Source organism: Agelaius phoeniceus, chromosome 1 (assembly GCF_051311805.1).
Source record: "Agelaius phoeniceus isolate bAgePho1 chromosome 1, bAgePho1.hap1, whole genome shotgun sequence".
NCBI classification, from domain to species: Eukaryota; Metazoa; Chordata; class Aves; order Passeriformes; family Icteridae; genus Agelaius; species Agelaius phoeniceus.
Genome location: NC_135265.1, coordinates 39,270,456 through 39,296,521, shown reverse-complemented (window position 1 = coordinate 39,296,521; position 26,066 = coordinate 39,270,456). Strand labels below are relative to the sequence as shown.

Here is a 26,066-nt window from a genome sequence, read left to right as displayed (position 1 = left end):
TAAATTAAAAGGGGGGGGGGGAAAGGCGGCATTCACTGATGAAGGCTCTTGCAGCTGCTGGCTGTACTCATCAAAGGGGAGGAAGTGCCAATTACTTCCTTGTAGGAACTGTTTCTGTAATCACAGCGCTCTGCGGTGGAGCTGCAAATGCCGATTCCCTCCCGCCCAGCACAGCCCCTGGGTCATGAGCCACAACAGCAGGCACACCCTCATCACTTGACACTTTCGCACAGGAACGCTCATACCTCTGTTTTCCTTGTGACAGTCACCATTTCCTGGTGGAGTGAGGAGAGGCCAGGCTGCTGCTGTGGGCAGCACTGCAGACCCAGAGCCCAGCAAACCGCCCAGAACAAGCACAGATGCTTCCTGCTCCCAGCCCCAGAGCATCTTGCCACACTGGGAGGCTGGGAGAGTGAGGGGAACTGAGTCACGTTTTTGCTGGGAAATGTCTGTCCTGCCCCCACCATTTGCTGTGGTAAGGCTCTTGCAGCCAAACAGGGAAGCATTACTCGGGGCCCAACCACAGAAATTCAGGAAGAGTTGAGAAGAGCTCTTCCCAAGGACCTCCCAGGCTCTGGAACCTCTGTGCTTTGTCACACTATTCACAGGGGCTCAGACTTCATGGCAACAAGAAAAGCCATGTGCAAACGTGGCACCAGAGAAAACATATCACAAAAAAAAAAAAAAAAAAGGCTTTTTTGTGCTGTTATTTTTTTTTTCCAATGCTGGCAGTACTAATTTTGTTCAACTTTTTTTGGTGTGCACCTTTTTATAAAAATACCAGTAGATACATCTTCTGGAGAAGCTTATTTCCTAGAAAAGTGCACACTCTAAACTAGGAAATGAAGCTGGAAAAATAACAGGTCTTTGCTTCTCCTATTCTGCTTTTTTGTACACTTTATAAACACAAGACTTGTCTTAACTAAACAGTATTTTTTTCAGCTTCATTCTTTAGCGTCTTATCTTTTTCTCAGTTACAAAGTTATATTCTCCACATTACTGCAGTGTTTAAAATAACTATTTTAATGACACACCCCCAAAAAATCCTGTAACTGTGGCAAATGGAGTGCACCAGAAAACCCCATCCAAACACCTGGGAAGGCAGAACAGTAGATGACAGAGGGAGGTGCTGGCTCTCTCTCCCTGCTGCTGTGCCCCAGCACAGCCCCGTGACCTTAGAGCAGCTGATGTTCTCATCCAGAAGAGAATCTCTTCTGCTTTGTTCATCCCAGCTTGCTGTCCTTCCCCCCCAGATTTCGTACAGAAAAATACAAAGAACACAGACACACAAGTTTAGCTTGCTGACATAATGCCCATATTTAATCTTTTAAAACAAGAACAAAATCAAGAATAAAATCAAGAATAAAAATTTCATTTAAGTCATACAGTACATTAATCTTTCAGCAATGACCCAATCTACAGTACTCAAATGCCTGGCATGAAGCCTATTATCTCAGCATTTAACAAGTGTATAACCAGTGACACAGTAAAAGAAGAGCTCACAATACACAGCTAACACAATGAGTTTAGATTTTCTTCTAAGAGTCCAGCTAGGGTTTGTAATACATGGGTCATTTTTGAACCATACTTTAATCAGCTTTTTGTTCAGTCAATCTGTTTGGGGCTTTTTTTTTTTCTGTTATGTGAGTTTTTCCATTATGTACAGGAAGATTATTTCAAATGAAATTGCACAAGTTAGAATATCTATCTATAGGCATACATGGTCAATCTAACTAAAAAAATTTAATAAGCAGTAATTACTCAGTCCTGGTTATACATTCCTAAAGGCTTAATAATACAGTTTTAAGAAGAAAAAGAAATAAAACAAAACACAACAAAACACAGCTGTAGGGTGGCAATCTCTGTAAGAAGCCTTCTTCCCTCCCGAAACAACCAAGGGCTAACTGTACTTTCCATGTTTGAAATGGGGTCTACAAAGAAGTCATTTCAGCAAATAAACAACAAAAACCATGTGACTGTGTCCTCTCTAAAGTCTGAATGGTTCGATGCGTAATTCAGTGAAGCTCTCAAACAAATAATACTGGTAGGATGCAGACTGTTAACAGAAATTAGGACAATATGCCCTGATAGAACATTTGGGTAGCAAAACTGTTATGTATGAAAGGGCCATTACCCAGTGGTTAAAGCAGCTTGAAGCAGGACAGCCCTGCCAGGGGAAAGGGTGGGCGCTTCTGCTCCTCAGCCAAGGCTACAGCTGAATTCTCCCCACCTCTTACCAAGCACTTGCCCTGCCCACTCTCAGCCCCTTCCTCCTGTCTGAGGTGGAATCCCCAGCCCAAGGGCCAGGGGAGCACGGCAGGGTGTGAGCCCTCCCTCTTCCCATCCCAGATCCTGATGCTGAGCAGCAGGCACGGGTCTGCTTCTGCTGCAGCTCCACCACAGGCAGGAAGGCTCCTCTCAACCCACCGTGGTGCAGGCAGGAGCTCTGCAGGCTGGAGGCTCCCTCCATCCTGGCCCTGACTGCCAGGAGCAGCCGCTCTCCCAAGAGCAGCCAAACACTACAGACCCCTGAGGGCTACCTCTAAGGCAAGTTAACTGAACTAGGGTGATGGAGCATCTTCTTCCCACATTAGCAAAACATAAACGCAACTAACACAACTGCTTTGACTTCTTTTAGTCTCTCTTTTCTGGTGCCAGGTCCTGCTACAAATGGAAAAAAACCCATAGAGAGCTGCTTTCCTAGATGGAAAAGCAGCAGAATCTTATGCCTTGTGGATCGGCCCTGTAATTTGCTACTGGCATAAACAACAAAAAAAAAAGTCCCATTTATTTGGTTGGTTTTTGTGGTGTTTTTTTAAGGGAAAAAAAAAACCAATCCAGACCATCTAATGCACCTTCTCTGCACATCACACACGCTCACATGCACACACACCAATGGAGAGCTCCAGAAGAACAGGCATGGGAACCACAAAGCCCAGACGGGGAAAAGACATGGGGAATCTCACATTTCTGTTTTCAATTCTCATTTAGCAATGAAGCAGCAAAATGATGTATTGCAAGAAATAAACAGTCACAGAACACACATACACCCGAATGCAACCATGGATACATTTTTCCCATTTTTTCTTTTTCTGACAGACATTGCTATTAATCTGACAGTTTCTTTCTGGCTGTGCTGAAGTTTTTGAAGAGCATCTGGTGCTTATTTAACCTTTATCAAAACACAAGAACCTCAGTGGCAATGGACAATCCATCTCATTAGTGCCACAAACAACCATCTCTGCTTGAGATTCTCTACAAAACCCTTCTGGAAGTTGAATCTGACTCTGCCTCTTTAGTGCCACTCTTGGTTGTTGCTTTTATTTTTTTTTTTAAATTAACAAACACAGCATATTAATGCAAATTCGATGTTTTCTAAAAAATGCTCAGATAATTAGTTCAGCAATATGCAAAGTGCATCTATTTGGTTCTTTCCATAGATCACCTTCTGTTTTAAGTTTAAATTCCTTCACAGTTTAAAATATTGTGAAGAAATTATATGTATACTTTATGTATAGAACTATTTATATACATACACATATATACACACAACTCTGTACTTTATATAGCCATAAACACTCACTACTTAACTATTTATATTATATACACATGGCATGAACACACGCTCAGTGAAGAGTTGGTGCAGGCTGAAACCATTCCATCGGGTTTAATGGAATAACAACAGTGAAACCATGAGTGAGTTATCAAGAGACACAGACATACATCTATTAGATAAGTGAAAGACCAATTAAATCAGCTCTTCCATTTTCCTATTAGCACAGGATTGTTCCCACCCCATTCCACGCTCCATAAGCACATACACAACTACTCTGCATTCAGTTTAGGTGAGAGGGCAGTGGTGGTTCTTTTTCCTAGATGAAAGAAGAGTCCATATTCACTCGGGCTCACCGCAGCCTCTCCTGCAGGAGTGGGCACAGCTGGGCCTGGGTGCCGTGCAGGATTCCAAAGGCTGCGCCGCCGCCAGCTGAAAGCACCTGCCAAAGCTTTATTGCATGGTTATGGGACAGCTATCAACTGTTCACAGTCTGTGAACTCTCTCCAACAAGTGGTACAACTGTATAAATACATACTTTAGCACAAAACAGTTTAACACGAGGCAAGTCCAAGTACAAATGAGACCTAAAGGCCTATGGGTGAACTTTAAAGGCCAGCAGTTCTTCAGAGTGCATGTTGTTTAAGGAACGCAAGTCAGGTAATTTCAAAAGAAGTTTTGTGAAAATAGAGGCTTCGTTTGGATGATTTTTCATAATTAAGGTCCTTAATGCACGGATTAGTGTTTCCTGAAGTGCCTCCACAGAATTGACATTTTCTATTCCAGAGCGATCTAAACAAAAGGGCAGGGTGAGAGGGAGAGAGAGAAATTTAAAAAACAGGAGGGTAGGGGGAAAAAAAACTTGATTGAACAGATGTAGCCTGCAACATAAAACCAGGGCAAGAATCCCTTACTAAATTAACAAGCACAAGAAAAATCAGATACTTATGCCAGAAGTTTTAAATCACACCCCAAAGGTCTTTCAAAGGTTATTTAGCATTAACTTTTCAAAGTACTAAGTTCATGCCAAACTGGCAGCATTCAATCACTATTTCTGTGATCCCTAACCCATGTTTCCAGAGGATGACAGATTGAAGCAAATGTTTAAATATGTTGCTGAATCACAACTTTCAACCCAAGGAAAAAGACAGGGTGCGTCAAAATAAAAATTTCAAACGTTTCTTAAGGCTAGATATAGATAGAATCCTAAACTTAAACTGAAGGTTTGAGGAGGAAATCCCACTCTGGACAAGCCACAGTTGTTATCTGCACAATGGAATTCTCAGGGGCAAAGGGAGTACAACCCTTCATATGACTGGGCACTATTTCCAAGTGTGTTCTGAAGCACTTAAAAAAATGAAACATGATGCACCCAAATATTCCCAGCTGAGGAAAAGAAGAATGTCAACATCAAGACAAATATTATGTTCTCACATACTGCACTCCCACCACACCTGAAGCACTCCTTTCAAGAGAGCTGTATTTAAGCTGAACACACCTGGTATCATTAGGTGGAACCTCAGTAAGCGGCTTGAAAGGATGAATTTTTAAGTAAAACATCTCACCACATAATCATGCACAGTAGCTGGTTTTTTTCCCAAGCTGTAGCTTCTTTTCTTAAACACTATGTAAATTCAGCAGGGCACACAGACAGCCGAGTGACTGGCACAAACAGAAATGTGCTTTGATGTGTACGTGTACTTAAGCACTTTGCAGAACTGGGACGTGGAATGACAACAGCTTTCCGGAGTAACACTGAGTCAGATCCTACAGAGTGGGAATCCCTTCCTTCTGCTGTCAGTGCCAATCCCATCAGATTGCTCAGGTGAACAGGCTAGGAAGTCCTCCTGGACTACTCAGTGCAGTTCCCTACTGCTATAGGGAAAATGATTACATAATCCAATTAAGGATGCATCTTGAAGCAGTTACATGCGTTTTGTTCCTTTAGGAAGATTGTTCCAGAATCTTCTACAATTAGGAGCTCTGGTTACTATTAAACAATTTTTATTAGCACACATCCCACTTTTCTGTGAACACTGTCCAATAGGTTTGACAGCTACTGTCCCAAGAGAACATGAGTGAGGAGAAATCTCTCTGCCTTCATTTATTAAATGATCTCTCCTGCTTGTCCCCTGCTCTGCAAAAGCTTTGCTCTATTCTGAGCAGGTACAGTGACATTTGCACAGAACATGCCTAACAGAGTTCCACAAGAGCTCTGGACAGTGAGAATAGCATTGCCTTGCCTCTGAAGGTGGAAGAATGCAGCCCAGCCTTTCCTGGCTGGCCTGAGTGAGTTACTGTAGCCTCCTCACTTCAATTACTCCAAGTCTTTCTACCCCCTCTCAGTCACTTCCAGTCACTCCCAGTGGCCAGCAGAAGATTTTATTATTATGCCAGCAAGGGAGAATAATAGAGGGTGTGTACTTCATATTCTTCTACCACAAAGCAAGACCCTTAGTTAAGGGATTATCTGCTCTCTAGACCTGCACAAACCACATTCCTTCAGCTTTGCTTCCACCCTGCTTTTTCCTCCTCCAGTGGCCATGATCCACCTTGCTACCTCTCCTCCATCTTCAACACATCCAGCCAACTGAAGCCAGAGGTGAAGCATTCTTTTAATTTTGGAACAGTACCAAGATAATTCCTCAGCACCACCCAAGTGTGAGCCTGCTTTTTCTTCCTTTGCCATATGACATGGGAAGGAGAGGATGTACAGAGTTACAAAGTCCTTGCTACTACCCCTGCTTCTTCTGTACATGCTAAATACTACTCCTAAGAGTGGTTATTCATCCAGTGTTAAGTGGAGATGTCTCTCACAAGCAATCTCCTAACTAGCAGTATTTAGAGACTTAATTTCTTTTTCCATTGGTGGGTTTTGTTTTTTTCTTAGTTTTAATCAACTAAAAGTCTTTAAAAAGATCTTTAATTAGTGCAGCATGGTACTTTATATTGTGGATCACCTAAGCATTCAAGCATTGGGGTATTTTATATTGTGGATCACCTAAGCATTCGACAGTCACACTCCCTTCTGCTTTTGGAACTGATGTAAATCATGACTCCTAGCTCCCTTTCACTCTTCTCTTGAATAACCTTCATTCTGATGAAGTAGTCATAATGGCCTTTTTCTTCCACCTCCAGTCCTTCTTACATTTATGGCATTTTCCCTTTGCCTGCATCCCAATGTCATTCTCTCTGATCCTGTTCTTCAATTCTTCATCTCCAATGAAGCACCACCTCCCCTTATAGGAAATTACTTTTTTGGTTACACTACTCCTCAAAGAGTGGGATGCAGGGATCTGTCTTTCAAGATCTGTTTAATCAACACATGCCCACAATCCTTCAGCTCTACAGGCAAGTTCTCTTCCTGGCAATCCCTCTCACTGTAAGCATCTTCCCCAGGAACTCTGCTGAGGCCACTTCTGTTCTTCATTACCTGCCTGAGCACAAAGCCTGCTCATTTACTCACTTGTGCAAAGTAACAACTGCAGCATTTCAATCCAGTCTCATGTAACAGAAAAGTTGCTCTGAAAATTTTTGAACTCACATTTATCATCAGGGTTAGCCTTGTGTCTAGAATACAGCCCCAACATTGGCTAATAAAGCTGTACTTTATAAAACTCTACAAAATTTTGTGAAGATGTCCAGGAAGGCTGTGATCAGACTGCAGATCAGATCATGAGGCAGCTAAGATAGACAGCAATAATATCCAAAATATGATCTGAAAAACCCTCAGCAACTGCAAGAAGCCTGAATACCAAACACCTTCTCTTTGTCCTGCTGCATGGCTGACACCACATGCTGCACATGTTACATGCCATCCCTCAGCTAACCCCTGCTGGGAGCTGGCAATCAGCACAGTGCATTAAAGGCTGGGGAGATGGCACTGTGCTGGAAGCACATTTAACAGAACAGATACAGCCACTTAGACTGAAAACAGGTGGCACAGAGATTGAGATATTCTAGGACCCAGGAGCTGAGCAAGCAAGAAGAACTGGTGTAAGCCTAGTTAGAGTGCTCAAGAAGAAAAGAGACCTGGTTGTCAGTCCTTATTTTAAAGGCTGCCTGCAGTTCTTGTCAAGAATTTCCAGGCAACTAAGGCCTCAGGTTTCTCTCTGTTATCTGAACATTTTCGTTAACAGATTCCATGCTTCCTTCAGATCACAGAGCCATGCTTCCTTCACACCATTTGTTCTGGCTCTTGAAGCTTGCTAATTCTGTGCTACCCTCTGTTCATCATCATGGCTCACAACCTGAAGAAGCGACAGCTGCCCTGTCCTGTGCTGTGACATTTCAGCTCAGCTATGGGCAAAGCTATTAGCCTGAACTGTCCTACCTTGTTACAGAGGCCTCACAGCACCATGCCTGGGTGCCCCTCCTTGGTAACACATGGGTCTAAATGGCTCATGTGAAAGGGGTGCCCTTGTTCAAGGAGTTCAGTGCTCCCCAGCTGCTGCCTCGCTGTCTAAGCAGGCACTGTGAGCATTCCTGCTACCTACCCCTAGGAGAGCTTCTTCCCCAGCAAGCAGGGATTCTGCATCTTGCATTCCAGGCATTATATGCAGAGCTAATGTGCCTAATTTGAGGCTTGAGATAATACTACAGAAGTAGGTGCTTAATCCTTCTTTGAATCTGGGCCAGGGTGTTCTGTCTATCCAGGGACTGAAACAAGATAGGAGGCCGGTGAAGATGTCAGTGGATTGGCAGGCCTTTAGTGGAAAGAAGTCACGATGCAGATGATGGGGCTTTCTTGCTGACATAGGCAGAGATCAAACTGGTGGATTTAGACTTAAGTAAAATACGCAATAGACTTAAATGACAGCACTTGGAAGCAAAAATACCACCTTATCCAAAGACTTATGCTGTGCAAGTCAGGAGTAATTTCAGTGATGCCGTCCTGTGAAACTTAGAGAAGCCAGACAAATAGCATCTAAATGGCCATGGAGCAGCTATTTGTTTTTGCACTACATAGAAAGCAGTAGAAAACATAAGCCCATTGTCACCTTTTTTTTTAAAGGTAATATTAGAAACACTAGGTATCTTAGAAAGTACATTACATGCTGCTAGTACCTTAAAACCTACTCAACTGCACTTATACATGAAATAACAAGGTATGCATTTTACAGAAAACTTTTAATAGTCACACTCAATTTTTAGCAAAGGTGCAAGGTAACTTTCTCTCCTTACCAGCAGATACCAGGACAACCGCTGTAAACAAGCTCATCTCCTCATCACTAAGTTGCAGGGCATTTAGTTTCTCACTAAATTCAAACATTGAGTTGAGCAGATCACCAGCTCCCATTGAATGCAAGTCATCCACACTGTACTTCTTGCCACTCAGGAAGGTGACAGTACGTTCCTTTGCATCAAATAAAGATGCAAATCGTACCATTAAAACCTGGAGAAAGAAAAAGGAAGAAAAAAAAGAACAACAAAACCAGATAAATGGAGGTGCATTTGTAGAAAAGCCAAAGAAAAAATTAAACCTTTTAACATCATTCAAAGTGTCTCATTAACCATTCTAAAAGCATTCTGTACAGAAACTGTCAGCATGCTATTGAGCTGCAAAACACAGTGCAAGCTCTGGCCCCGTAATCTGAGAGAAACAAACAAGTGACAAAATTAGGGAGCGGATGCAGGGGAGGGGCTACAGCATATGAAAGGCAGGAAAATTAAAATTTAAGCCTCAGACAGCCTGAGCCACACAGACCATGTCATTCATAAATATGCCAGTAGGACAACTTGCTTAAGCCACACAACAGCCAAAGGCACACAGAGCATTAAAAGAAATGTTTTCTTGCCAACACTCATGAGGAGCAAAATAAAGGTACTGAACCAGATTCTCACTTGGCATAAAGTGGAGCAGCTCTATGGAAACAATGCTGATTTACACCACCTGATGATCGGGCCCTCTAGGCATTCTTTGGAAAAGTACCATGCCACATCACTGTACCCACAGGAATGTTAGTTAATGAGCTCTGCTAGAAAGGAGCCACATGTAGAGCTTTTAAGAGACAGGGGAAGCACAGCTTGAGATGGCACCTGGTCTGCTGCAACTGGGAATACCCCTTTAGTACAAGCACCTGGGCTGGAGCAGTTGAAGTGTGCTAAACTTACCCCTTTGGGCTGAAATTTCTCTTGTGGTTTCTCAGTTGTACTGTGAAATGTTTCCCTCTGGAATGGCTTGTAAAGTTTCATTTGCTCATGTTCAATAACCTTATTTACATTTTCAAGGTTTAAGTTGCACAGAACAACTTTCTTATTTGAAGAAAATGAACTAACTGGCACTGGTTAAAACTTCAGACTCACTGTAATCTCCTGGTGTGACAGTTGTCTCTTCTCATTTGCCCTATTAACTGCATGAATTCAAATGTTTACTACAGGTGAGAGGAGAACCAGGTTTTCCAAGACTAGTACCTTTGACAAGCTTAAAGAAAGGAGTGTTCAGAACAAACAAAAATATTTGAGAATTCAAACACTGTTCATGCACATTACACGACCTGCTCCTGAATTTAATGAGCCAAACAACATGCAGCAACCTTGATGGACACAGGAGCACTACGTACTATTCACTTTTGTCAGCTAAGCTATCTGTCCTTTGATGACATTAACTACAGAGTGCAGAAACCCAGATGCAGAAGCCATCAGAATACAACAGAAACAAGCAAAGGGCAGGCAGACAAAGCTGAACTTGTGCATTAGCACAGACCCACCAGGTATCCAGCAACCTTTCAGTTCAAAACGGTATTCTCCCTATAGAACTGGGCTTTAGAAACATCTTTAAATAACAGGAGCAACCAGGATTAGTGCTGATATTCAAAACTGAAGCCCATAAAGTTGTGCTGACTTATTCTAAGGTAAAGACCTCACCTACTTCAATGCCGCCATTCTAAACAAAGAAGAACAGTTTGGACTATGGCATAGCGCAGGATTGATTCATCCCATTTCACTGCAAACCAGGGTGCACGCTGAGGACACACCTGATCAATCCTATCACCTGACCACAGCAACACAGGCACATAAAAATCTCCACTCTGGGAGGTTGCTTGATCATGTCCCTAGCAGCTATAGTCAAATCTGAGTCACTACTCAAAGGGATCCTAGGGCCTTGTTAGCTCTACCATCAACTACATGTGGAGGGGAGGTGGAGAAGGGCCCACTCAAAACCAGTCGAGTTCCTTATTTTAGGCTCAGTGCTGTTTCTGAGCTGGCTCTCAAAGGAAGCCATGCAAATGCCACCACGATACACTGAGCTCCCCAGTACTCCCAGTTCTGAGAGACCTTTACAGCTTGCGTGTGTGTGAATATAAATATAGCTGTGCAGCTTCTGCACCAACATTGTCTCCATGTGTCCTCTTACCCTCACAGGAACAGGCACTCCTCGAATATGACCTGCTAAGAAGCACAGTGCCAAGCCAGCCACACCAGACCTGGAGGCAGCACTTTCACTCAGGTTCTTCTATTAACATGCAGACATTGGAATATCCTGGCTCAGTTACCCAGAAGACAGAAATGACCTTGGATGCACCAGGCTTTCAAGATGCTTCTGCCTCTATCGCAATGGTTTTGTTAATCCTGTGGTGGATTTTTTTCCACTGTTCTGCAGCCCTACCTTTTTTTTTTCCTGTTGCTAAGATGCCACATAGGCCTTTAACTGCAAGTTGTAGCTCACTAACAGGAATCATTAATGTTTCTTATAAATAAGTGAAAAGTGACAAGCATGCAGCCATACATTATTACTAATTCCCCTGGATACAGAAACCTCCTTATCAGCAGTGCTTGTAAACCGGCAAAAAAAGCATAGGAGTGAGGCCTGAGAAAAGCTCTCAGGTGAAGCAAGGCCAAGACAAAATGTTTTACTTGCAAAACATGAAGGTTTGGCTTTACATTATAGGGACAGTTCAAGCCAAATTTTTCACTCTCCTCCTCCTTTGCAGAGGAAGGAACCAACATTTTTGTGAAAGGTGAAAGTAGCGAAGAAGTAAAAATACAGTCCTTTCACTACAGGAGTTGTAGATGAATATTAAAAGAATAAGTATAACAGAAAAAAATACATGACAGCAAAATGAAGGAAACAAGAAAACTAATAGACTCCAGGCAACAAGTCTTCCTGTATAACTTGTATCTTCCAACCCAACAATTATCCATTTTAGAACTGAGCTGTATAAATGCAGACAGAAGACCCAACACATCACACAAGAAATTACTTCATTTCAGGTAAATATAAAATCCAGCATCTCTCTTTGAAAGAGTAAATCATGTGAACAAGAGCAAAGGCATCACCAATGTTACACTCCCCAGAAAAGCACAGTAACACCAAATACTTGGGACTTCGGCTCCTCTGCCCCTCTCTATTCAAATTTCACATTTGAATATTTATGAAATGTGTTCTCTCTACTCAAATTTCACACTTGAATATTTATGAAATGTGTACGGTCTCCAGCAGACACAAGGGTCTGGAAGGGCAACTAAAACATGATGTGAAGGTCATCTAGTGAAGGTCACTAATTATAAAACAGCACCAAGCTCTGTGGTATCATTTCCAAATTAATACCACTAATTCACATATACGTCATGACCACAAGTGGATGCAATTAACCACGAGGACCTAGTGGGATTAGTCTAGAGTAAGTCAGGCTGCAGCTGGCACACAGCACCTACAGAGCTGCAGCAGTACACGTATTTACCATTGTTACTGCATTGGACATGGGTGCTTCAGACACTCCCAAGTTGCCACCTAAGTGGTGACTGGTCAGGATTGGATACTCTGGCTTTTGCAGGAAGCAGAGTGGCACAAGGAAGGACATGCAGAGCAGTAAACACATTCCTTGACAAAACTTGTAAGTCAGTAGACAGCTTTCTAACCTATCCACCCTTCCAGATGCAGTACAGCTCCCCAGAGTAAGCAAAGGTAGCTAGAAACCCATAATTATGCATTTATTAATGTCCAGGAAGGAGGGAAGAGTAGAAGGGCTGAGCAGTTTTGAGCTCAGTGGAAGAAGGACAGGCCACCAAAGTCTGACCAAACAGATCCCTCAGACACCATCACCTCAGAGCATCCATGAACAAGGTGGTTTCACCTGATGCACCCCAGTTCTATTTGGTTCTGTTTGTACAGGGTCAGATTGATGCACAGCTTGTCAGGTTTGCAATACACACACAGTGGTCTCACCTCAAAGGTCCCAGCCTTCAGAAGATTGACCTGGTCATGCTGGGAGAGGTCTCGGAAACCTGGGATGCGCTTGGCAAATTCCACCACTTCCTTTACTGCAGGAGTAAAACTCATGGAAAACTCTTCCCAGATTTCATGGCCAGACTTGTTTGGGTCCACATGAGGAGTCTTACTCATTGGGCAGACCTGATGTTTGCAAAACACAAACAGAAAACAACTTTTAAAGGTATCATCATTCCAAATACTGACAAATACTCAAGAGAAACATGTTTATTATTCAACAAAAGTCTGCAATAATGACATGGAGAAAAAAAAGAGATCAGTATTCATCAATCAGTTCCCAAAGAAACTGTATTTCTTCCCCTTGCTTTAAAACAAACAAAAAAATCCATGGAATTTTTAGCAATCTGTTTATAAATTCGTTAACTCTGGAAACTACAACATTGTGTACTGCAAAAGACCTGACACAACCAAGGTTAAGCTATTCTTCCCTGATCTCAACTGATCTGCTCTGACATCTGAATTTCCCTTTACTTGTATTATCCCTGTAATTTCACAGTAAATTGCAATTTCACAATCAATCAGTTGCATCTCACAGTCACTACGACATTCATTCTCCTATCTTTCTTGTTCTGCAGGCAACTGAAGTGCTTCAGTCAGGGCGACAAAGATGCCTTGGTTGCTCAACACCAGAGCAAGAAAGCGAGCCTTGGTTTCCTGAGTCACAGGTTTACACCCTCATTACAAGGATAACCCTCTTCTGCAAGTTTGCTTTTACTTGCAGAAAGGAGAACACCAAGGAACTGGTATTCCAGTATTTCTCAGTCACAAGATGACAAAATGCTCTTTCTTTTATACAAATATACAGCAATTTTTTGTAGGAAAGTCTGAATCCATTACACTGAGATCAGACATATCAGTCAGGGCTGACTGCCAATAAATTCCCTCTGCAAGAGCCAACCAGAAGCTCTGCGATATTTTCAGTTCTAGCTTCTAAAATTTACATCTTTTAATGAAGCTTAAACCTTTTAATATTCATTTCACCTGTCACCATCAAGGACAAAAATTCCTTTTAAGTATTCCTCACAAGTATACTAAATGGTGTATGTAATCCTACATAATGTCAGCAAAACAAAGAGAAAACAGTGAAATAGATTAGCAATTCCTCAGAGCTGTGCTGTTTTTTCAGGGCATCTTGAATACGGTAATTGCCGAGCAATTCTTTGCGTGGGAGGTCCTAAGATTACAAGACTATAATATTTTGGCAAAAGAAAAAGTCTAGGCACACAACCAGAAGGACAGCAGATGCCAACCACTGCTCTGCCTGTGATATTGCAATGGTTCACACATAGGTACTGTTATAAATACAGCACTTTCCAAAAATAAGGAATCTCTGGTTCTGTACCCTGATCTGTAATGGACACAAAAATCACCTTAATTTCTCATTCTACAACAGCATACCCTTACCCACAGGCACTCAGTCCCAAGGGGAAACTACCACTTCCATACCCAGTGCATTGTGTCTGTGGTCTCCTGATAGACCTCAGCCCAAGAACCAGAATATTTCAAATTAGAGGAGACCCAAAAGGATTGAGTCCAACTCCGTGCTCCTTTTAGAACCACCTAAAACTAAATCATATGCCTAAGAGTGCCATTCAGGCACTCCCTGAACTCTGACAGGCTTTCTATGGAAGCAGTTGTCAGCTTGTACAGTCACCGGTTCTCTTCAGAGGAACCTCTTCAGGAATGACCTGTTCTGCTTTTCTGGTTACAGGGATATTGAGTAAAAATGACCAAACCCCTGAACATCTGTCTCCATACAGGTTCAGAGCCTAATTACTTGCCCTTATTGCTGATGACTCATTTTGGTCAGATTCTGAACTCACTGAGTTCTTGGGCAGAACCCTCATTCATATCAGGGATGTGGGGCGGGGAGGGGGAGCTGCAGTGCTCTGCTGGATATGGTTTTGTCTCTTCATCACTGATTAACTCCTGCCTGCAGCTGCCATGCACAGGTCAAACTGACTGGTTGAGTCTCTGCAAGGCAGCACCACTCCCTGCCCGCCCATACTGACAGGCTTAACCTCTGCTTCTCAGGAGTGCCAAGAATGCCGCTGTAGTGACACCACATACTTTCCCTGCAAGGAAGAAAAGGCTGGGAATTATTATTTGCTATGTTGCAGTGCCTGGAGTCTGCAATTAAGGTCAGACCCTGCTAGGGATGGCATGGTCTATATATGCAGTAGACAAAAAGATCTTTTTTTTTTTTTTTTAAAGAAAAAACCAAAAAACAAAAAAAGCCCCCATAGAAATGCAGCATCAAAATAAACACCTTTACTGTGGAGACCTTTAGGGGGTCTTCAAGAACACGTGAAGGATCTTCACAAAGTAGGAGGCAGAGAAACACTGGCAGCTCAAGTACATCAGAAAGGTCAGGGGCTCGCGCTTCACACCAGGAGCGCAGGATGAGAACGAGGATGTTATGTTCTCTCATCCCAGGCTCCAGCGATAAAGAGAAGGACAATCTATTTTAAGGGGCTTACAGAACTGGTTGCCTGAATGGCAGAGAAACAGCAGGTGCAAGGCAAATGAGAGGGACCTGTTAAGCAAAGGCAAAAAAAAATCCCAACCAAACCAAACCAACACCCATATGCATAAAACCAGGAAGCATCCTTGTAAGGAATTAAGTGAGAAAATGCTCTAGCAAAGTCATCTAAGGTACCCAGAAGCATGTCCAGAGCCTCACTGGCATAAGTACTACAGAGAAGACCCTAACTCCCTAAGAGTTTAACTGTGCATCTTCCTCCTGCCTCTGTTCAGATCTGAACATGTTCTACAGTGAAAAGGATGCACAGCCTGTGGGCCTCATTAAAACAAAACAAATCAAAAAATCACCAAAAAAGCAGTCTACCCTGCAACAGAGATTTTAGAGCCCATAGTAAGGCCTGTAGACTGGCTTAAAATCCTCGCCCTGGGGTTTGACCCCAGAAATTTGCTCTTAAAACCCTTAAAGAAAATACAATACCTCTGACTGTATAGATTATTTGAAAGTAACGTCTCCAAAAGGATCAAGTGAAAAGGGGAATTTATAAACTCCTGTTTTCATTTTAAAGACAAGTCACATAAAAACCCCATGACTTTTTTTCAGCCAATAATCTTCGATGTTATTTTACTTTCAGTTAGCTAAAAACCAAGCCAAGAAACCCCATTAGTAGTACGATTTCCAATCCTTCACACCTTGAGCCATTTTTGTCCTTCATCGCAATTTGCACTATTAAACTTGTGTCACCCTTTAAAGTTTCAGCAGTTGTGCCAACTGCGTGCCGCTTCACTGACTATTGAGTCACAGCTGGATCACACCCACCAACAGCTAAGTCAAATCAAACAATTGATATCAATATACCAGATGCATTCTTCCTCCAGTGCTGCAAGAGTAAGTGGCGTTCTTGTTTGGAGAAAAGCCATCTTCTGGGATCCTCTCACACATTCGCTGAGTGTAACCACTGGTGAAGTTCATGCAGTGGCTGTTTGTGAAGCACACAGGGTGCGCACTTGGATAATGCATTGTGCTTCTCCCTTTGTACTGTCCACCAAGGTGCTGCTCCCTGTCAGGGTACTGAGGGCCGCCGAGGCCACCAACACAGTGCTCGCTGCTCAGGATGTACTGCTCGGTGCTTTTTGACACCCTCTCCCCACTCTGGGGCTGCATCATCTCTGCTGGGTTTTGGGACTGTTCTTGGTTGTACATGAAAGTGTCTTTGTGGGCCCTGGTGACCATGCCGATCACCTCCTCCTTAGCCATGTCAGCACTAGGAGGGGGAGAAGGGCTTTTGATGGTTTCTCGCTCTTGTTTGGGCTTGGAGGAAAGATCTTCTTGAGGTGCTTGGTCTTGATGTTCTGCCAATGCTTCGCTGGGCAAGTGACCACTGAACTGACTGTTCATCATGGTTTTCATGGCACTCTGCATTTCAATCAACATCCTCTGTTTTTCACGTTTGGGAATACGGCCAAATCGAACAGCTACCGAGGTGGAGAAACGGATAGTGGTGGAAAGGGGGGGAAAAAAAGAAAGAAAAAAAGAAAAAAGTCAGTCCTGAAAGTGTTAGCATGCACATGCAAAATAACACACCCCAACAAAAAATCCTGCCTTTTAAGGCAAGATTTTAACTGCTCTTACCAATACTACAGCTTGGGTATTACCAGTGAATCAAAGAGCTTTTGGGGCACAGGACTGGCATGAATACAAATGTATGCCATTGTTTAGGGAGAAGGCAGCTCTAAGGAACACAGTCTGCAATGCCTTTTCCCCCTTTGCCTCAAACAATGGTTATGCATTATACACATAGTTGTGTTAACTGCAGAAGTGTCTTTATTAAATCAGCACACCTTCATGAGCTGATAATTAGCTGAATGTAAACACAGTTCATATCATCTTTGCATAGAAGTCCTACAAGACAGGTCCTCACAGACCAATTACGTAACTTACCAAAACAAGAGAATCAATGCTTGAAGCTTACCTTGGGAAATTTTCTTGGTAACTTTGCCTTGACAAGGACACTTTCTGCTGGCAAAGGGATGGGCATCATTGTGGCTGCAGCACTTTTGACCCTGTCCTAGGGAATCTACAACTGCCTCTACCACCCTGTCCAACCGCAGCTGCACATGGGCTTATAACCAGTTTCGACTGATGTAATTATGCAGTAGTCCATCATTAATGTAACTAAGTCTCTTTCATTAAAGCAGGTGCAACCTTGTGCGCAAACAAGCGCCTAGGGGATGAAATAACTCCTATGCACGACAAGAACTCGGAACAATTATTTAAAATAAGTTCTGGCACTCCACCCACTAAATTATTAACAGCCCGAGATTCCTAGTTCTTGTGAAACAAACACCCAGAGAAAATTTAAAAGTGAAACAGAAGGAAGAGTTCTGGTTGTGGCAGTAAGTTGTAGCAGACAAATGAACTACACTTGCAGCATTATTTATTAAAATGGCTTAAGGAGTGGACAGCAAGCAAGGTGGTCAGAGACACAGACCAATATCAACATTTCCTCCTTGCCCTTCCTCTCCCTCTAAGAAAAGAAAGAAAGAAAAAAAAAGAGCAGATACATGCTCATCCTATGCACCCAAAGCTAACTCTTTAGGCTCTATGGTGACTACTCTAAAGCTATCAGGTTGGGCAGAATTCCCTTTCATTGAAAAAGCAATAGTAACAAAAGAAAATAGAAAAAAAAACAAAGACAAAAAAAAGAAAAATATGAGTCTTGTTCAGATTCAGGTAGGATACAGCTGTAAGTCTTAACATTAAACCAAAATTGAGACACTTGTTACAACCATCCCCCCTAGCAGGCCACTGCAGCACATCCCACTGCATCAGCTCCACAGGCAGAGGTCAGCTCTGCAGCTGCCTGCAGAACCACCTCACCAGCCCAGGACACTCATGGAGCAAGAAGGCAAGCTGAACTACATGCTCTCAGACAGGGAACTTCTCCTTAACACTAGTGCTTGGCTGCATTATCTGCCATTAAGACCCTCAGCAATTGTTTTTGAGGTGGGCAGCAGATTCCCTCTCAGAGGATCCCTGCTCAGTACAGGAACGTACCATCTCTCGACATCCCAACAGACAGGCATTTTTTGAAACGACACTGCTGGCATCTGTTCCTATTCATTCTCATTATAGAACAGTTGTTATTCTTCAAGCACTTCTTATACTGGATGTTTTGCTGAATGCTTCTTCTGAAAAAACCCTGTAAGCAAGCAAAAAACCCCACAACTATCATTACAGCACATGTCAAACCCTTCCATCAAGATTCATGTCTCTGCGAGCACGGTAAACCTCACTGCATCACATCAGCAGCTTCAGAGCCATCAGCCCCAAGAGATTTTAAAGAACTTGGTACTCTCATGACTTACTTCCCCTTTGTGTGTGATCTGTATGTAATGTGAACTAGTTATGATTTCTAATTACAGAAGATGCTAAGTTGTTCCCTGCAGAGTCAGCACCTAAGAGCAAGTATCTCCAATATTACCCCTATTGCTGTACCAACAGTTCCTAAGACATGCTCTCAAACAACTATGACATCAAGTGCAAAGGTGGGAGTCAAAATAACTTATTTTGACTTCCATCTCTGCAGTTTGCAATGTTACAGATTACAAAAATACATATGTAGTTCTGGCTTTCCTTGTGGTAAAGAATTGCTTTTCCAAAGCTGTTTTGTTCTGTGTCCCAGCCCAGGTGACAACTCACACCCACTATCTCTTAATGCCATTAACATGCACATGTCTTGCGTGACATGGTCCTTACCACCTCTGCTTCCAGTTCTTGCTCTCTGCTGTGCGCTCCAAGTCAGGCAGGATTGGACAAGGGGTGGGAACAGAAAGTACTGCAGAGTCTGGAAAATGCTGTATACTCCTAAGTGGTTTGCCTGCTCCCTACAGCTTCTGCAATTTCTCATATTTAACGGAGAACTATACCAAAATCTGTTTTGGCAGTATCACCCCTTTTTCCCCTATGGGGAGAACTTGAGCATTTCACCAGCAGAAAGGTGAGCAGAAATATAGCTCACCTTGCAGCCCTCACAGGCATGAACACCATAATGAAATCCTGAAGCGACATCTCCACAGACTTTGCAAAGAAGAACCATGCCATTAAATTCTAGAATCAAACAAAAAAGTCAAGGATATAGAAACCAGTGACAACTGCAGGAACACATTTCCAGCTTTTAAAACCTGGACTTAAATTGAAATATGTCAGGTCAGTTCAACGCATGAAAAAATACAGCAGAAGAACAGACAACATGAATGTACAAACCCCCTGAACAGTTCAGAAGGTACCAGTGCAAGGGTGGGGGGAAAAGAGGACAAACACGAAGCACTCAAACAAATAGGGAGAAAGCACACATTCACTGGGCTGTCAGAGTAGCACTGCACTCAGCAGCAGAAAAAGAAAGTCTGCTTACATTTAAGCACTTTTAAAAGGACCATTCAGTTAACTAGGCCACCAAAGTTCAGGCTCAATCTGTTTTTTCCATCAGGACAAGAAAGCCTATGAAAGGCTACAGTTTCCCCAACAGAGAATAAACACTTTTTCTTAAAAACCAGAAATACTAAAGGACACTTTAGAATATATTCAACACTGGATATACACTGTACCTATCTGGTAACAATTTAGGATAACTCAGCCATATCTACATGTGTAGAGACCACTCATTTGAGTGCATATCCAGAATGGCTTGCACACTTGAACTTGAAAATACCTTCTCAATCCCATAAAAATGCTCATGGTTTGGGTTTTTTAAGTTTCTCCCCGGCTATTTTATTTCAGCTTGTCAATAAAATTTTTTGCAAGTCCTAAGTGCTGGTCTAACATGGGTTTCACTGAAGCCAATGGGAATTTTACCAGTGATTTCAGTAACCACAAAGTTACCTTAATCCAACAGAGACAGCTGGAAATACTCCCACAGAAACATACTCTACCAGCAGAGTAACTTATTTGACATTTGGATTTCATTTGTAAAGTGGAACTAAAACCTTTTTTTTAAGGTTTTCAAAAAGAAAAAGAGCCAAACGGCAACTTTTTCTTTTTTTTTATTTTTAACACAGTTAGTACTGAGCTAAAAAAGTTATCTATCTATCTGAACAATTTACAACAGGTTTCATTCCAGGAACCTCTGCCCTGACACCAAAAATCTAGTTACTTAAGAATTTTTAAGTAAAGGTTCTTACTAAGAACTTAAGGTAGGAATACTTAAAAAAATACCCCAAACAACAATGCAACAAAAACCCCCTATTTGAGGTAGAACTATTGGACAGTTATTCTAGCTTCATAACAATCCAAAACAATAAAACAGTTCTGCCAGTAAAAGAATTCAGCCTCCAAAAGACTAAATTATAGCTGTTTGCTGAATCACTCATTCCAATATTTATTTTGAATCCTGCCCTTCCAAAACTGTTCAAATATACTTCTCTATCACTGATCTTTTCTGACTACCAAAAGATGTGTGAAGTAAATATGTAGATTGTTCTATGTATTTTAAAAGGCCATTCTTTAGTTCCAGTTTATGAGTATTTTGTTTTTCACATCCACAGAATTATGACTTGGAATCAAAAAGATAACTGTTCCACCCACAGCTATAAAAGTATTACGCTTGGGTAATTTATTTTGTTCCTCACAGCTGGTGGGGGGAGGGAAGGTGAAGGGGCAGGGAACAGGGTATGAGAGAACAGAAAAACTAGATTTCCAAGACAGCTCCATAAATACTCCTGAAGGCAATTTCTGATTAGATCACCTTTACTTCATCACTTCTTTTTAACCGACTGTTTGATTTTCCTAAGATCAGTTTTCACTTGTGACAATTTGAAGTAAAGCTGGACTGTATTTATGGGCTGTTTGAGGTTGGCAGCAATGGGACCCCCATCGTATGAGCATTTGTATGGCAATACCTTATGCATTACCACATACATAATGCCAAAAGACAAACATGGAGGCTTTGCTATGCTCCTACACCACAAGCCAAAGGGAGACCTGGTTGTAACACACGGGGCTGTAACACAGAAGGGGAAAATGGTGTTTTCAGGAACTGGCACCAAACATACTTGTGACTCCATTATGGCCTTTTGTCAAACCAGCAACACTCGACTGGTTTGTTTTAATAGTCTCCTCCAGCCGATCGCTCTTGGGTGCCCCGTCAGAGCCTTCACTGCTCCGGCCATTGCATCCGCTTTCCGAGGAGGAGCTGTTTGGAGGAGATGGAACAGGCGAAGAGGACGACTGGAAACCGCTGTCTGAGCTCTCGCTGTGACATGAGGCTGGGCTAGATGCCGAGCTCGAAGAGCTGATGTAAGCTATCACACCCCCTAAGGCAAGAAAAAAAAGGCAGCATGTAGTGACATAACCAGCAGACATGCACCGCTGCCATGTGAGCCACGCCGTGACCCAGCACCACCAGATCAGCCATTACGTGCTCCTGGGAGCACTCCTTGCCCTCCCTCTCTCCCTCAAGCTTGTTTGTCTCCATTCGTTTTCTACCGCTGACCTCCCAGTCTGCCTCATCCCCTTCTCCCATCCTATCAGCCTCCTCTGGTCCAGGCCAGGATGAAATGGCATAACCAAAAGATGGAGCAACAAGCCATGGTGCTGGAAGGATGGGGCAGCAGGGACAGGGCATGGAGTGACCCAGAGAGGGTTTCCCTGGCCACCCTCTGAGCAGAGCTCATCTGGAGCCAGAGCCAAGACAGGATCTTACAGCGCTGTGGAGCCAGAATGCAAACAAGCTAGGTTAGGGACAGAAATAGGGCAGAGAGAAAGACTTCATGCAGGCTACACGCCAGAGGCACAGAAAGGAAGGGCTGGGAGGTGCTCATGATGCAGAAGGGAAGGGGGCAAGGGAAGGAAATAGCACTGCAGTCTGGTTAGCCTACTGAACGCCATTTGTCCAACTGCAAGCCTCTGTAGCCTTTCTAGCAGCAGCTGAACTCCGACTGCCAAGCTGCTATTTGCAAACAGCCTCTGTCCTGCCGCGTCTTGCAATCTGACACACTTGAGAATCCCTCCTATGAAACAGCTTTTTGTCCTCAGGCAGACCTGGGAGCAGTTCTGGCTTTTCACAGGCTCCTTCTTCTTGCTCGTAAGCAAGAGAAATTGTTTGCACTTCATATGAGTTTGTCTCCAAGACTCAGCATTTCAAAAGTCAACATAAAAACATTTGATATTTCACTCAAGAATTTCAAAAGCCATAGCCATGAAACTGTTTAAATAAATTACACTCAGTATGTTCTACATTTTATGCCTCTATTGCTCAGTAGACTCTCTTCACTGATGACTCAGGACACTGCAGCAAGGAACCCCACACACCAGTAAGAATTCAAAACTTTAAAAGGGCCATGCACTGCCTTCCTTTAGAGGAGAAAAGCACTGGTGTCTGTAGAATCCTTGATCAACTGAACTGGCAAGGCAGGCAGAGCCTGTAGCATCTTACATCAGCCATACTCTCCTCACAGATAAAAGCAGTGGTATTATACAACCCTGGAAACACCACTGCTTGCAGGGACCAATTCTGACTTACAAATAAATTTTCAGTACTTTTATTAGACATAACGGTCCTCTTAGCGCCTCTGCAGCAGCAAAACTGGCCCACTTCCTCTTCAACATTTCATTTTTTTCTACCAAGGAAACCCTTGGCAGGAGGGTTCCCTAAAGAGCACGCAGCCCAGGAGCTCCTGGCAGAGCTGCCTGGGAGCAGAAGTCAGACTAAGGGGCCATGTGACACGTGCAGGACAGACAGACTCTGCTCACGTTCCCAGACAGCAGTGTCCCTGTACCCTGCCACACGGGCTGGTCCCGCGCAGATTTTTTTTTTTTTTTTTTAAGAAACCCTGCACACAGCATAGCACGCATTCCGGATCAGGTTTTCGGAGAAAGGAGGATTGGCAAGGCGGGGGAAGGGGGGGGGTCATGAGTTCAGCCAGGGCATGAGAAGCAAGGCATCATCAGGCACCCGTGCTGGGCTAAGGCACCACCTGTTTGACAAAGGTCTGTGCCATCCCCCAGCGGCGCACGCGTCTCTGCCAGGTGCCAGGGCAAAGCTCACTGTTCACCAGGCCCAAGGGAGGCACCGGGCTTCCCAGCAGGCGCCATCCTTATCGGCAGGGGCAGATCGGGACACGCAAGCACAGCCAGCCCCTGCAGGGAGCTCCACGTTTCTCCACGCTGCCACCGCGCCCCATTATCTTTAAACCCTGCTCGTAAAAGAGATGCTCTTTTCCCTCAAGGGTAGGGCCAATGTCACAGAGGAGCACAGAAAGTGCGTGCCTGTGGGGCAGTTTCACCCCTCTTCTCCTTAGAGATGGAGGAGCTCCAGAGAGCTGGCTGCTCTGGCACCCTAGAGAGCTTGGCAAGCTCTCGCAATTCCTCGTACTTTCTGTTATTTTAGAAATTACACTTCCCTGTGAACCCTGCTTTTGTTTGGTCAGCAGTCAAAAGTTGACTCTCACGCAGAGCACAGGGTGACATGTCAGAACAAAGAGCACAGACACGGAGCACGTACACGTGCACAGGGATGCCGGCACTCCGCAGAAAGGGGGTACCGGGCTGCTCGGTGGGGGAGGCAGCCCCGGTGCTGTGAACTGCCCGGGATTTTCCTAGGGAACCCACCTGCCGGAGAGTGGTGAAATGAATCCTTTGGGCTACGCGGAGCCGCGCTACTGCTGCGGCGGCACCGCCGGCTCGGTAACAAGGACCCTTTGGGCTCTACCTGGCGGGATTTACTTTAGGGATGGGGCGGGGGACACCGCAACCTGCTGGTGTTCCATTAACACAGATCTGGCAAGCGGTAACGCCGCAGGGGCGCCAAGCAGGCGGCGAACTGCCCGGGCGATCCAACCGGCCCCCGGGACGCTGCGGCTGCAGGGGCTCCCCGGCGGGCACCCCCGATCTCCCCGGCTAACAAAGCGGGAAGGGAGCGCGGTCGCCGTGCCCGCAGCCGCCCTCCCGCCTCACCCCATTCCACCGCACCGGGGCTGCGGCTTTTCCCTGCCGCGGTCACGCGGCGCCGGGGCTGGAAGAGCCGGGCCCGCCCTGCGCTGCCCCCGGGCCGCCCCCTCCCCGTTACACAACACCACCCCCGCGCCTCGGGACGGGCCGCGTGCCGCCGCCGCCGCACACGGCCGCACCGCGTGTCCCCCCGCGACCCCGCGCACTCCCCCGCACCGCGCCGCCGGCCCGCCCGGACCCCCCCGCGCTCTCCACCGCGGCGGGGGCGGAGCCGCGGGAGCCGCGGGGGCGGGGCCGCCCGGCGCCGCAGCTGCGGCGCGGCCCCACGTGTCCCCGGCGCGCCCCCGCCGCCGCCGCCGCCGCCCCGAATGTAGGTCACCAAAACAGCGGCCGCCCGCGCGCCTCACGTGTCCGCGCCGCTCGCCGCCCCGCGCCGCCGCCCCGCCGCTATTATGCAATGCGCGCGTCACCGCCCCGCGCGGCCAATGAGCGGGCGCGCCGCGCGGAACGTAAACACAGCGCGCACATGGCTCGCCCGGCGGGTCCATGTGAGGCGGCGCGGGGCCGTCCCGGCCACCAGCGGGGCCGGGGCCGGGCAGCGCCGCCGCCCGCCGCGCTCCCCCCGCCCCGCCGCGCCCCGGCCGACCCCCGCCCGCATCCCCGCGCCCGCCCGGCCCCGCGGGACCATCCCGCACAGCCGCCCCCCGCAGCGGCCGGCCTCGCTTACCCGCGCTGACTTCCATGGCGACCTCCTCCCGCAGGGGCACGGGCGGCGCCGCGCTGGGTTCCGCCGGGCCCGGCTCGGCTCCGGTCGGCGCGGCGCGGCTCCGCTCGGTCGTTGTCTTCCCAGCTCCGTGTTCCCGCTGCAGCCCTACATGCAGCCGGCGGGAGGCTGGCTGGCAGAGAGGGAGGGAGGCGACCGCGCTGTCTCCTGTCAGAGCAGCGGGTGCGCGTCCCCGCCGCGGCGCCCTCCCCTTTACAACAAAAGCGCTCTCGGGGAGCCGCGCAGAGCGAGTGCGGCACCGCCGCCCGCCCCGCCCCGCCTCTGCCCCGCCCCGCCCCGGCGGCCGCCCCGCCCCGCCCCCGGCCGCCCCCCTCACCCAGTGACACACTTTCCGCGCCGGCGGCACCGCTCACGTGCGGCGGGAGCGTGCGGCAGCGCGGGGCACTGCGGCGGCGGCCGCGGGGGCAGCACGGAGCGGGCTCCCCCCGCCCCTCGCCGGGCGGTGCGGCGGGGCAGCCCCGCCGCGGTCACCGCCGCTGCCGCAGCCGGAGTGGCGCTCGCCCACCGCGGCCGCGGGGCAAGGTGAGGGGCGGCGGCGTGTGTCAGCTGCTCCGGCGCTGAGCACCGGCAGGAAATGCCACCGCTGTGACTGCCGCAGCTGACGAGCTCTCTCCTATCCCGACACGGGCATCTGACAGCTCCCAATTCCAACTGTCAGCGCTCCGTGCCCTTTTAACCGCGTGTTTTCTCACTGCCGGGAAAAGGGAATATCCGGGAAAGACCCTTCTCGGCAGCGCACACACAGCGCTGCAGCCATAGTCTGTCCCTCTGCAGCCATAGGGAGAGGCCATCACACAGTTGATCCCAATCTCCGGCTCTCCTGTTTTCTGCCAGGACGTGATTTAGTCACTCCCAGAGCGATTCCAGCCTCTTATACCTTATACCATGCAGTGATGTCCCTGGGAACAGACCCCCCGCAACGGGGGAGGAATGTGCCCCAAGAGGACCTAAAGCAGAGGGTGTCCCCACCGGGGTCCCCATACTCCCGCTCCCGGAGGAAACCCACGAAGAAAATGCACCACAACAAAAAAGAGATCAGAAACTTGAGGAAGACTCTCCATAAGCTAAT

General features: G+C 46.0%; 1 protein-coding gene across 1 annotated transcript; it reads right to left on the bottom strand.

Moving 5' to 3' along the window:
- Window positions 1-1,292: 1,292 nt before the first annotated feature.
- Window positions 1,293-25,249, bottom strand: NR1D2 (nuclear receptor subfamily 1 group D member 2). The gene is made up of 8 exons (XM_054641966.2): window positions 24,941-25,249; window positions 21,318-21,578; window positions 19,289-19,377; window positions 18,325-18,469; window positions 16,126-16,742; window positions 12,723-12,908; window positions 8,738-8,948; window positions 1,293-4,345 (listed from the first exon to the last, which is right to left on the bottom strand). Exons 1-8 carry the CDS (start codon window positions 24,954-24,956, stop codon window positions 4,149-4,151), a joined length of 1,722 nt encoding a protein of 573 aa, XP_054497941.1. The 5' UTR covers window positions 24,957-25,249; the 3' UTR covers window positions 1,293-4,148.
- Window positions 25,250-26,066: the final 817 nt, after the last annotated feature.

Excerpts from the sequence above, each read along its gene's own strand:
- NR1D2 (XM_054641966.2), bottom strand. Across the intron at positions 19,378-21,317 it reads AGGCCATAATGGAGTCACAA|AATTTAATGGCATGGTTCTT; the intron begins GTATGTTTGGTG and ends GTTTGATTCTAG. Across the intron at positions 16,743-18,324 it reads TGTTGGGATGTCGAGAGATG|CTGTTCGATTTGGCCGTATT; the intron begins GTACGTTCCTGT and ends CCACCTCGGTAG.